General features: G+C 45.3%; 1 protein-coding gene across 9 annotated transcripts in view; it reads right to left on the bottom strand.

Annotated features, from left to right (window-relative positions):
* Positions 1 to 6,195: 6,195 nt before the first annotated feature.
* pms1 (PMS1 homolog 1, mismatch repair system component) overlaps positions 6,196 to 12,165 on the bottom strand; it is a 189,704-nt gene continuing 183,734 nt past the window's right edge. For 8 of the 9 annotated variants that reach the window (XM_072478183.1, XM_072478199.1, XM_072478174.1 and 5 more), the window contains one exon: positions 6,196 to 8,232. In XM_072478183.1, coding sequence (XP_072334284.1) covers positions 8,068 to 8,232 — 165 coding nt within the window. In that variant the 3' untranslated portion in view covers positions 6,196 to 8,067. Of the gene's footprint in view, positions 8,233 to 10,423; positions 10,522 to 12,165 lie in introns of all 9 variants that reach the window. The other variant, XM_072478217.1, reaches the window with a different exon arrangement.

The following is a 12,165-nucleotide window of genomic DNA, read 5'->3' as shown; positions in this document are numbered from 1 at the left end:
CACCGGGTAAGGACCTGATCATAGCCGACGCTCTGTCCAGGGCAGTCACCACTCCGTCCGACCCAGAGAGGTTCATTTGCCAAGTCGACGCCCATGTGGCCTTCATGGCCCCCAATCTGCCTGCCACGGATGAATGCCTAACCCACATTCGCCGTGAGACTGCGGCTGACTCCCTGCTACAATGTGTGATGCGCCACATGACTGATGGATGGCTCAAGGGACAATGCCCGCAGTTCTATAATATTCGAGACGATCTGGCGGTCGTTGATAGCGTCCTCCTGAAGCTGGACCGCATCGTGATCCCACACAGCATGCATCACCTGGTTTTAGAGTAGCTGCACGAGGGCCATCTCGGCGTAGAGAAGTGCCGACGGAGGGCCCAAGGGGCTGTCTACTGGCCTGGCATAAATGAGGACATTGCCAACACTGTGCTCAATTGCCCCACCTGTCAGCGGTTCCAGCCGGCCCAACCACGGGAGACCCTTCAGTCCCATGAGTTGGTCACGTCCCCATGGTCTAAGGTAGGCGTGGACCTGTTCCATGCGCTCGGCAGGGACTATGTTCTCATAGTTGATTATTTTTCCAGCTATCCCGAGGTTGTACGCCTGCACGACATCACGTCATCGGCTGCTATCCGTGCCTGCAAAGAGACCTTTGCTCGTCACAGCATCCCACTCATGGTGATGTCGAACAATGGCTCCTGCTTCGCGAGCCATGGATGGTCTAACTTCGCCAGCAGGCACAACTTTGTACACGTGACGTCCAGTCCCCTGCACCCCCAGTCAAATGGCAAACCAGAAAAGGGCGTCCACATCGTAAAGAGGCTCCTCTGCAAGGCTGCTGATGCAGGATCCGACTTCTGCCTCACCTTGCTGGCCTATCGCTCAGCTCCACTGTCCACGGGCCTGTCACCAGCCCAGCTGCTGATGGGTCGCACCCTCCGAACCATTGAATCGTCCATTCACGTCCCAGACCGCGACCATGCTCCGGTCCTTCAGCGGATGCAGCAGTCTCGCGCGCAGCACAAGACGGCGCATGACGCTCGAGCGACTGATCTTCCTGCTCTGGCGCCAGGTGACAACGTCCGAATCCATCTTCCGGAGGGTGGCTCCCCGCTCATTCCTGGTTCGTCTGCCTGATGGCTCCATTCGCTGCCGCAATCGGCATGCCCTTCGTCTGGTTCCACGCTCGCTCCGCAATCCTCCACCGGTGCCACGCCCTCCTGTTGTCCCCGACCTGGACTTTGTAGAGCTTCCGGATACTCTGCATCCTCCGCACTTGGCCGTGGCCCGGCCCGATCCTCAGCCGGTGGCTCCTGACCCATCCTTGAGGCGGTCAACCCAAATTTGCCGCCCACCTCAGAGACTTGATTTATGAGCCTTACAATGTTGGACTCAATGTTTTGTTCTTTCATCATGTTTCAGCATTTCACTCGTTTGTTTATAGCATTCATTATTAGTTTTGTTGTTGGTGTAACACCTTGTTTTTCTTTTCTCTGCACCAGGCACCTTCCCGTGTATATAGGCTAGTCTCATGTACATAGTTATGTAAATACTGCACACACATGGTCAGATACATTCATTACACATTATTTATTCTCACATAGGCACATGTTCTTTGTAAAAAAAGGGGGATGTCATAATATACATCAGTATATTATGGTGCAATCACATACACACAGTGATGGACATGCAGTAGGACCAACCAACATACATAACACCACAGCCAATCACCAGTGAGAGCACAAGCACTATAAAGACCGGGGATAGGAGAGTTCCCGCTCATTCTAGCAGCAGCCAGCTCAGAGCACAGAGCTCATAGCCTGCATCACAGACATTCACCATGTGCTGAGTGCCTCACCATAGCTAGTGATAGGAAAGGGTCCACAGTTAAGCTGGTATTGTTTATACCCACGCTTACAGTATGTTAGTAGAGTTGAACAGTTAATAAAATAGTGTTACACCACTTCCAGCATTGTTGGCTTGTTTGTGAACCAGAACACCCAACACAACAGTAGGGTGAGAGAAGAAAGATTAAGTATGAGAATACCGTCTTTTGTTTTAGCCACGCCACTGGACACTGACTCAACAATGGCTGCTCCAATGATAGCCATCACTTGCATGAAGGTAAGGACATGCAGCAGTGCCTGTTCCCTGATGGTTAGCACTTGCTGTCTCTACTGATGGTCCACCTTACTCTGAAAGAGAGATGTGTAGCTGAGTGGAGTGCAATCTGATGGAGTCATGTGGCTGTCATAGTTGAATAGTTGGCAGTGTATGCAAGCTGTAAGATATGGGTATGAAAGCTGCAGCAGTATTAAGTGTGCAAAGGTGAGCTGAAGCTATAAATGTGAATCATTATAGAGACTGTTGGTAAGTGAGTGATTGGGGTGCATTGAGGCTGGTGGTGCAGTTAGAGTATGACATTTGAAGATACTTTCACCGAGTTCTTTGACATTTTTGCATAACTGCATCTGGAGCTACATGAACGGCAGAGACCACCATAGCTATCCAGTTGCACTGCTGAGAGTTGCCTGAAAGGCCTCTGTGGGTCCGGTTCTTCTCTCCTCCTCTGCATCTCATTGACCAAGGCCTTCAGTGCAACATTGGAAACTCTTGGGAGCCTTCTCCCTCTCATGTCAAGCCATTCTTCTGTCTTTCGCAGGTAAGAATCAGTAATAGAATGACTTCCTGCACTCGCCACAATGCACTTCCCCTTTAAGAAGCGCAGGCTGACTTTAATGAATGCCGGCCAGCTTTAAATCACAGAATTATTATAGCACAGAAGGATGTCATTTGGCCCATCATGTCTGTGCTGGCTCTCTGGAGGAGCAATTAACCTGGTGCCAACTCCCTACCTTCTCCCTGTAGCGCTGCGCTTAGTTCATAAGTTCATAAATAGTGCTAACCTCGCACAAGCTTTTGTCTCCTGCTGAGGCATGCAGCCACTCAGAAGCATGGTTAGTACTGGCTGCATGCTACACTCATGTTAAATAGCAAGCAGCACAAAGTTGTTGTGCTGTCTGTGTTGATAGCTACAGGCACAGATTGATCCCATGTCGCAAAATCCATGCCCTTTACAGAAGATATTGAATGTAGCATCACCCTACCCCCAGCAAAACCTTAATCAGAGCGGTGTCATACTGAGAGACTCAACTATGGTAAATACAACAACCGCTGCAAATAGTGGGCAAACGTCACATGCTCAAATGTAATGTGAATAAGCAACACAAGAGTGATGTCATGTGATGATCAAAGGCACAATCTTTCAGCTGCCCGCTCCAGCAGGATCTTCCTGTCCTGCCGATGGTACACCCTTGCTGCAAGTTTCCCGGCGGTGTGGGGTGGATTCAATGGGAAATCCCATTGACAGCAAGGAAGCCAGAGAATCTCGCCCCGAATCTCCAGGAATACATCAAACTAGAGTTGGCAACCAAAGCAAGCACTGGGGCAGAGTAATGAGTCTTTAGGGGTTGGTGGTACAGTTGTAGGGCTGGAAGAGGTTATAGAGAAAAGGAGAAAGGACATCATGTAGAGATATAAACAAGGATGGGAATTTGAAATTGTAGACTTGGGGTTCAGGAGCCAATGTATGTCAACAAGGACTGGGGTGATAAATCAGTGGGTCTTAATGCAGGAAAAGATGTTGGCAGAGTTTTGGATGTGTTAAAATTTTGAGTGTGGAGGATGGGAAGCTAGCGGAGGGTTGGAATAGTTGAGTCTGAAGGTGACAAAGGTTGACTGACAGTCAGGGGTATGACAGTCAAGGTAGGTGATATTAGAGAGATAGAAAAAAGCAGTTTTTATGATGGACAGGATATGATGTAAGAAGCTTAGCTATAGGTTGAAGAGAATGCTTACGTTGCAAATGGTCTGCTTCCACCTGACACGTTGGAAAGGGAAGGGGATGAAATCAATGATGAGGTTACAGAGTTTAAGGTGGGATTCCAAGGGATGGCTTAGGTCTTTCCAATGTTTCCCTGATAATTTTCGTTGCATTGAAATATGGTGGAAACACTGCACTGCATGGGCAGAATTTATCAGCAGGGTTACATTAGGGTCAGCCGTAGCAATGTAAAAACTATGAAGTTTTGATCGAAATATGGCACGGAATTCTCCATTTTCTGAGACTAAATGTGGTGGCAGGGTTTCCGGAGGTGCCTTTCCCGCTGGCCAGAGACAGATTCTGCACTCAAAACCTCATTAATTATGGACAGTTGAGTTCCCTTCCGGCAGCTGATTCGTCCACCTGTCGTTAGCTGACAGGTTTGAAGGTCCATATTTAAATACCAATCCAGCACATCCGTATCACTTGCTTCAGCCCAACTGTCTTTGATAGACTATGCATGATGTCAGAGACCCAGAGGGAAAAGGCTAGCAGCCTCAAGAAGACGACTGTTACTCAATTCAACCATTCTCCACCCAAGCCAATCAAGTGCGATACCCCCATGCCCCACTTGGACCTCTAGCACCCGTCCTGAAGGCTTTGTGCATGCCCTTCCAGTAAACAATGTGGTACCCCTTTGATCTCCTCGTCTCAGAATCATCAGTTTTATAGCACAAAAAGAGGCCCTTCAACCCACCATGTCTGTGACGGCCATCAATCACCTATCTAATCTAATTCCATTTTCCAACACTTGGTCCGTAGCCTTGTATACAATCGCACTCATCTGAATGCTTCCTAAATGTTGTGAAGGTTCCACCTCTATCATCCTATCAGGCAGTGAGTTCCAGATTCCCACACCCTCTGGATGAAAAAGTTTTTCATCACATACCCCCTTAAATCTATGCACGCTGGATATTGACCCCCATATTGACTAATGGGAAAGGTTCCTTCCTATCAATGCCTTTCATAATATTGTACACCTCGATCGGATCACCCCTCAGCCTTCTCTGCTCTAAGGAAACCAACACCAGCCTCTCTTCATAGCTGAAATGCTCCAGCCCAGGAAACATCCTGGTGAACCACCTCTGCACCATCTCCAGTGCAATCACATCCTTTATACAGGGTGGCAACCAGAACTGCACATAGTACTCTAGCTGTGGCCTAACAAACATATTATACAGCTCCATCATAAGCTATCCGCTCTTATATTCTATGCCTCAGCTAATAACGGCAAGTATCCCATATGCCTTCTTAACCACTTTATCTACCAGTCTTGCTGTCTTCAGGGATTTACAGATATGCACCCCAAGGTCCCTCTGGTCCTCAAGTCCCACTGTTCATTGTGTATTCCCTTGCCTTGTTAGTTCCTCTCAAAATACATCATCTCACACATTTTAGGGTTAAATTCTATTTGCCACGGTTCTGCCCATCTGACCAGCCTGTCAAAACCATCTGTGGTCTTTTCATGCAGCCTTGCTGGGGTGCAACTTCCCTCCCCTTGATTCTCCCTCTGCCTTCCATTGTTGTCTTCTTTATCCATCTTCTCACCCCTCTGCCAGCCCTTGCCCTTCCTCCCTCTTTCCACATTGTTCCTCTCGCCTTTGTCAGGCCATGCCCCCTCCCCGACCCATGGCCTCATCTTGCACTCCACCCCTGGCCGAACTTAGGGCCTTTGTTGCTGTGGCTGCATGAGCCCCACGGCACAGTCCTGTTCAAATAGACACGGTCTGTGGTACTCGGGATGAGACCCCTGTACCCTGCAACCACAGGCGTAGCACTGATCCAAGACGGTGGCACGGGATGGTCCATGGATCCAGCAGCATGGTGCTGTCCATGAAGACCAGCTTGGAATGGAGATGGGGGCAGTAACTGGTCTGACCTAGCAGAGTAGTGAACAGGCCACCGGGGTAGCACAACACTATGGCAGAAAACCTTTGTTACACTCACCTTAAAGTCTCTTGCGAGCTGAGGACCGCCTTGTGTACGCCGCTCCTCAACAATTGGGTTTTAGAACAACATAATTTCACGTTGGCGTGACTCAAGATTGGAGGGCCTGACTGGATGCCATGAGATGCAAATGGCTTTCATGCTACCAATGGGAGAATTGTAACATGATTTTACACCAGCGGGTTTCTGACTTTTTGGCACCTGCTAGATTCTCTGCTACCAAACCCGCCACAGCCGGGATGGGAGAATTACGCCCAAGGATCGTAATTAGTTTCAAAGGCAATCAGTCTACCAAATCAATCCACAGAAATTTGAAACTTAAATCAGTCAAGAAATAACATTGACATGAAATGCTGCCGCAAATGATGAGTACAACCAATTTAATGTGTTAAGAATATGAACAGGACAAGTGGAAAAATTTAAAGTCACACTGGATTGTCCCAAATAACCAGTGTCTGTCCAACATAACAATTAGAACCATAAAAATACAATTTTAGCAATATGAAGACATGAATGAAGGATAGTACTGTAATCATATTTTTAAAAATGGGAATAAGTCCAATTTGAAGTAACTACTGCAATGAAAGCTAAATACGACAGATGTTGGATATCTAAAATCGAAACAAAATGTTGCCAACCCATAGCAGGACACGCAGCAATCTATGGTGGGAGATAAACAGAGTTAATGTTTCGGTTGATGACCGGCCATCAGAGCAGATGATGACAGGTCATTAACTAATACAATTGACATCTCTTGTTTCTCTCTCCAGAGGCGCTGCCTCGCCTACTGAGATTTTGCAGCATTTTCTGCTTCGATGTCAGTAATAAAATTGCAAATCGGAAAGCCAGGATAACAACAGCTCTCCATATCAGGAATCTTGAAAAATGAACTACAACACAAAGGACAGAGTTAAAGAGAGGAAAAAAAGAACTTCGAGAGGAATCAAACATATAGCACTTAGAGGACCACATGTACAGGAAAGAATTCTGGGTCACTCTCTGTGTGGAATTTGCACATTCTCCCGGTGTCTGCGTGGGTCTCACCCCCATAACCTAAAGATGTGCAGGGTAGGTGAATTAGCCACACTAAATTGCCGCTTAATTGGAAAAAAAATTGGGTACTCTAAAAAAAATTTTCAATCGAGGAAAGAAAATGTAATGGAACTCTCCCTGTGGGGGAGAAAGGAAGTATGTGTAGAATTGGAAACATAGGTTTTACATGGAATAACTGAACTGAAATCCATAAAAATGTTTCAGCAACAGATGTATCAAATTTGGTTACAGATCTGTTTTTTGTTTTCTGGAAAACATGACTGATGTCTGGGTGTGGTTTGTGCTGCTGAAAAGGTGTGCACAATGTTTGTATGAAAATACTCTGGAAATGTAATCCACCTCAGTCAACAAATCTGATAAATAGCAGTCTCGGTTGGTGAGATTATACAAAATTCTCCTTTTTTTTTTACAAGAATCATTCTGTTAGTTATTTCCAAGCATTAAACATACAACATGCCTGCTCGCCTCGGGAGTCTATATTCCCGAGTTTAAAGGGAAAAAAATCTCCAGTGTGGAAATCTCTGATTCCAGCTCGTTCGTTGGGTAACTTATATCGCAAAGGGAAAAAGGCATAGTGAGAAAAATAAATCGGTCCATGACACACTTGTTCTTGTCCCAGCTGCTGATTTACTGAATTGCACTGTTAAAAGTCACAGGAACAGATGGTGTGCTTGGGAATTGATGCATAATGAGGGGTGAGGTAATAGAAGCACTTCAACATTTATCTTTTTGCTGAAGGTGGAAAATAAGAAGGACACAAAGGCTGAAACCTATGTCTATCTCGGAATCCTGATATTACACATCCCATTGTTGTTACGCTGCGGTACTTCAAACACTAAGTCTAAATATGCTAAGGTGCTATGGGTGCAGCTCTAAATGATTGTTCCTATTCCATCAGAAATGCACGTGGTGTTTATATTAGGTCCTAATTGCTATAATGAGCAATTTAGAAATAAAGTTCACATAAAATGAAAGAATTTACTTTTAAGGAAACAGCATTTAGAACATAGGACATTCTAATTTTACAATTCATTGAATGTAAAAATGATACAAGAAATTGGGCACCAAAGCTTCCACATGTTTTCTTTTGCTTACGTTAAAAGATTTCCATCACTTCACCTCTATTCTGCATTCTCAGTTGCAGCAATTGACTTGAGTCAGCTCTGCTGTTCTTTGTGCCCATCATTCAGTTTCTGGTATATTTGCTAAATGATGCAAAAATGTGCGGCCATGAATGCAACTTCTGCAGTCTTTTCCCAGTTGTTGCTGCATCCTTAACATTGTATCTTCTATGTCTTCCCTTGAGAAACGCAGAGGTAACTGCCGAGTCAGACGAACAGCCTCTCCCTTCGGAAAAGTGTAAACAGATGCATTTTAATAAATATTTATGCAAAATTATAGTCAATGTGTTGTGATCTACAAGCTTTTTGAGTATAGTGTGATGCATCAAATACACATTCACAATGTTAAAATATATATATTTTTGCCCCACCCATCCTGCTTCCCTTCACAATTTATGCTCCTTGTGCTGCAATACAATACAAAGGTGTAATAATCCACGAAGAGCATTATGAATACCCTCCTCAATTTTTTTTCCCTATGGGGGAGCTTCAAACTACTACTTGGTGGTAACTGATAACAGAACAGATCACGTATTCACCATGTGAAAGAACTGCAGATACCAACCTGCACTACCATTCTGATATATATCGACATACCAACCATTGTGTTACACTGAGGTTTCCAGTATAAAGATCACTTTGCTTGAAAAGCTGTAGCGTCCCAGACTTATCAGAAAATAATTTCTTTGGCTTTGCCCCAGTCTGATACATAGGTAGGAAATCTGGAACTCGAATTAAAAATTTACTTCCCAGCTTCACCCATCACGAAGATGTGCAGAGCAAGCAGGTTGTGTATACACGTCACGGACTCTGCTCTTTGCCCTTGGTTCTGGCCCTGTGACTGGCAGGAACGAAGGGGCAAAGGACAAAGATCAAGAGCGCAAGTACACAAATCAGGCATTCCTGAAACTGGCCTCAGTTTTGAAAACTTAAGTACCTTCATAATTGAGTGTATGGTAAATTGCATAAGGAAATACAATCGATTAAAAAAATATTTGGCCTGAAACTCTAAAATTAGCTTTCAGCATAAAGTTCGCACAGCAAAAATTATGTTTTCTTTTAATTTGTAAGAAATTCAGCTGTGAATCAATATGACATTGACATTAACTTGGTGTCGGTAAATGTTTTAATCAGTGAAGCATAATTCTTCCTTACAAACGGAGTCATGTAATTAATTTAAAATTTGCACACACTGGAGGGGTGTAGTCCTTCCATTGTGACATTCAGCTGTGTTTGGTCCCACTTCAAGTTATCTTTATGGTCCCTTCTCCCATTGTTCAATTCGAGGCTGCTGACAGCTTTATGCTATTACATTCAAGTGGCCATTTCTTCAGATGAATCTGGAACGAAAGTATCAGCATTCAAGTACCACCAAAGCCTGGTCCAGCTGAAGCCTGAAATCCATATCTACAAGCTTACTTTCCAGCAAATGACATCAGAAAACTGAAGCAGGAAATTTGTACAATTTTACCCTTTCTTTGTCTGACAGCCACAGCAGTGCCTTTTCTCAATATCCTGGACAATATCCCGGGACACAACCGACAGAATACCCTTCGTCGTCCAGTACTTCCCCGGAGCGGAGAAACTACGTCATCTTCTTCACAGCCTTCAACACGTCATTGATGACGATGAACATCTTGCCAAGGTCATCCCCACACCCCCACTACTTGCCTTCAAACAACCGCGCAACCTCAAACGAACCATTGTTTGCAGCAAACTACCCAGTCTTCAGAACAGTGACCACGACACCACACAACCCTGTCATGGCAATCTCTGCAAGACGTGCCAGATCATCGACATGGATACCACTATTACACGTGAGAACACCACCCACCAGGTACGCGGTACATACTCGTGCGACTCGGCCAACATTGTCTACCTCATACGCTGCAGGAAAGGATGTCCCGAAGCGTGGTACATTGGCAAGACCATGCAGACGCTGCGACAACGAATGAACGGACATCGCGCAACAATCACCAGGCAGGAATGTTCCCTTCCAGTCGGGGAACACTTCAGCAGTCAAGGGCATTCAGCCTCTGATCTCCGGGTAAGCGTTCTCCAAGGCGGCCTTCAGGACCCGCGACAACGCAGAATCGCCGAGCAGAAACTTATAGCCAAGTTCCGCACACATGAGTGCGGCCTCAACCGGGACCTGGGATTCATGTCGCATTACATTCATCCCCCACCATCTGGCCTGCAAAATCCTACCAACTGTCCTGGCTTGGTACAATTCACACCTCTTTAACCTGGGGTTACCCCATCTCTGGATCTGTAAAGATTTAATCACCTGCTAATGCTCGCATTCCTAGCATTGTTTGGCATCTTTGAATTTGTCTATATATGTGTTTCTGGAACAGACCTCTTCATTCACCTGAGGAAGGAGCAGCGCTCCGAAAGCTAGTGACATCGAAACAAACCTGTTGGACTTTAACCTGGTGTTGTAAGACTTCGTACTGTGCTCACCCCAGTCCAACGCCGGCATCTCCACATCAATATCCTTGTTGACATCTGCTAACTAAGCATAGTCCAGGGAGCAAATTTCAGTGATGCTACATAATGGCAATTTTACGTGATGCATTAATGATGTTTTACCTCACTGCCTGTCCATAATGTAAGCCTTATTGTGCTAAGCCACAGTCAGAGATGGAGAGATGGCAGAAGGGGAAAGTAAAAGAGCAAAAAAAAAAGTTCCATAACTGTCATGATATTCAGATAAACATCATGGTGCAAACATACATACACACTGATGGACAGATCAACGGACCAATCAATACATACACAACATCACAGCCAATCACAGGCAAGAGCATACACACTATAAAACGGGGAACACAACACTTCCCGCTCATTCCAGCAGGAGACAGCTCTGGGCACAGAGCTCACAGCAAGCGACTCAGACATTCACCATGTGCTGAGTGCTTCTCCAAGATAGTGTTAGGGCTAGGTCCACAGGCTAAAGGGCAATGAACGAACCACAGTAACCAGTTTACAGATGTTATTATTGTTAGTAATAAAACTGAGTTGTACCATCCGCAACCGTGTTGGTTCGTCTATGTAGCAGAGCACCCAACACGACAATAACTGGTGGAGGAATTACCTCAGATCACAGCAACATATTACCGGTGAGCAGCGGATGCCAATCAGGCAGGCAGGCAGTCCATGTGTTCAGTGACAATGAAGTGGACGCCCAAAAAAGCTATACAGACAAATCTTTATTTCAAGCCACTTCAGATGCACAACATTGGCAACTTCATACTACTTCATAGAATTATGAAATTTACAGTGCAGAAGGAGGCCATTCGGCACATCGAGTCTGCACTTAAGCCCACATCTCCACCCTATCCCTGTAACCCAGTAACCCCACCGTACCTTTTTGGACACTAAGGGTAATTTGGCATGGCCAATCCACCTAACCGGCACATCTTTGGACTGTGGGAGGAAACCGGAGTACCCGGAGGAAATCCACGCAGACACTGGGAGAACGTGCAGACTCCGCACAGGCAGTAACCCAAGCCGGGAATCGAACCTGGGATCCTGGCGCTGTGAAGCAATTGTGCTAACCACTGTGCTACCATGCTTCATACTACTCAAGGGAGCTCTATGTTTGGTTGAAATTCTAAAAAGTCTCTTGTAGACCAAGTAGCCTAAAGGTGCATCAGTGAATGTACCAACAGTGTACCATTGCATTGTACTCAGGTTTGTGTCTGAAATTGATCATACTTCTCAACCTCAGTTTCAGCTATCAATGACAGAGTAGAGGCAATGAATTTACCCTGAGGAAGGAGGCAAAAATAGAGTGAGAAAGACATTCCGTTGCTTATGAGAATTCCCTAGCTGCCAAGTTTCATAGAACCATTGCTAGGAGCATATCAGAATTCCCTCCCCCATCTTAAAGGAATGGAGGAGCTTACACAGGAATAAAAATACTTGAAAGAAAAAGTTAAAACATTACATCACTTTTTTTCTGAATAAGATCACTTTGTATCGCAACATCTAATTGTATATCTAACAACAGTATGAATAAACCAATAAAACTAGCTTAATAGCACAATTTTACCCTGTTCTAATATCATCAGGTAATTCAATGTAAAATGTGTTGACTTCCAAGACCACCTGCTAATTTGATGCATTACGTTTTCGGCCATTTTCCACAAGTCTT

This window comes from Scyliorhinus torazame, chromosome 2 (genome assembly GCF_047496885.1).
Source record: "Scyliorhinus torazame isolate Kashiwa2021f chromosome 2, sScyTor2.1, whole genome shotgun sequence".
NCBI lineage: Eukaryota > Metazoa > Chordata > Chondrichthyes > Carcharhiniformes > Scyliorhinidae > Scyliorhinus > Scyliorhinus torazame.
Note: the sequence above shows the minus strand (reverse complement) of the source record. Positions and strands in the feature narration are given on the sequence as shown.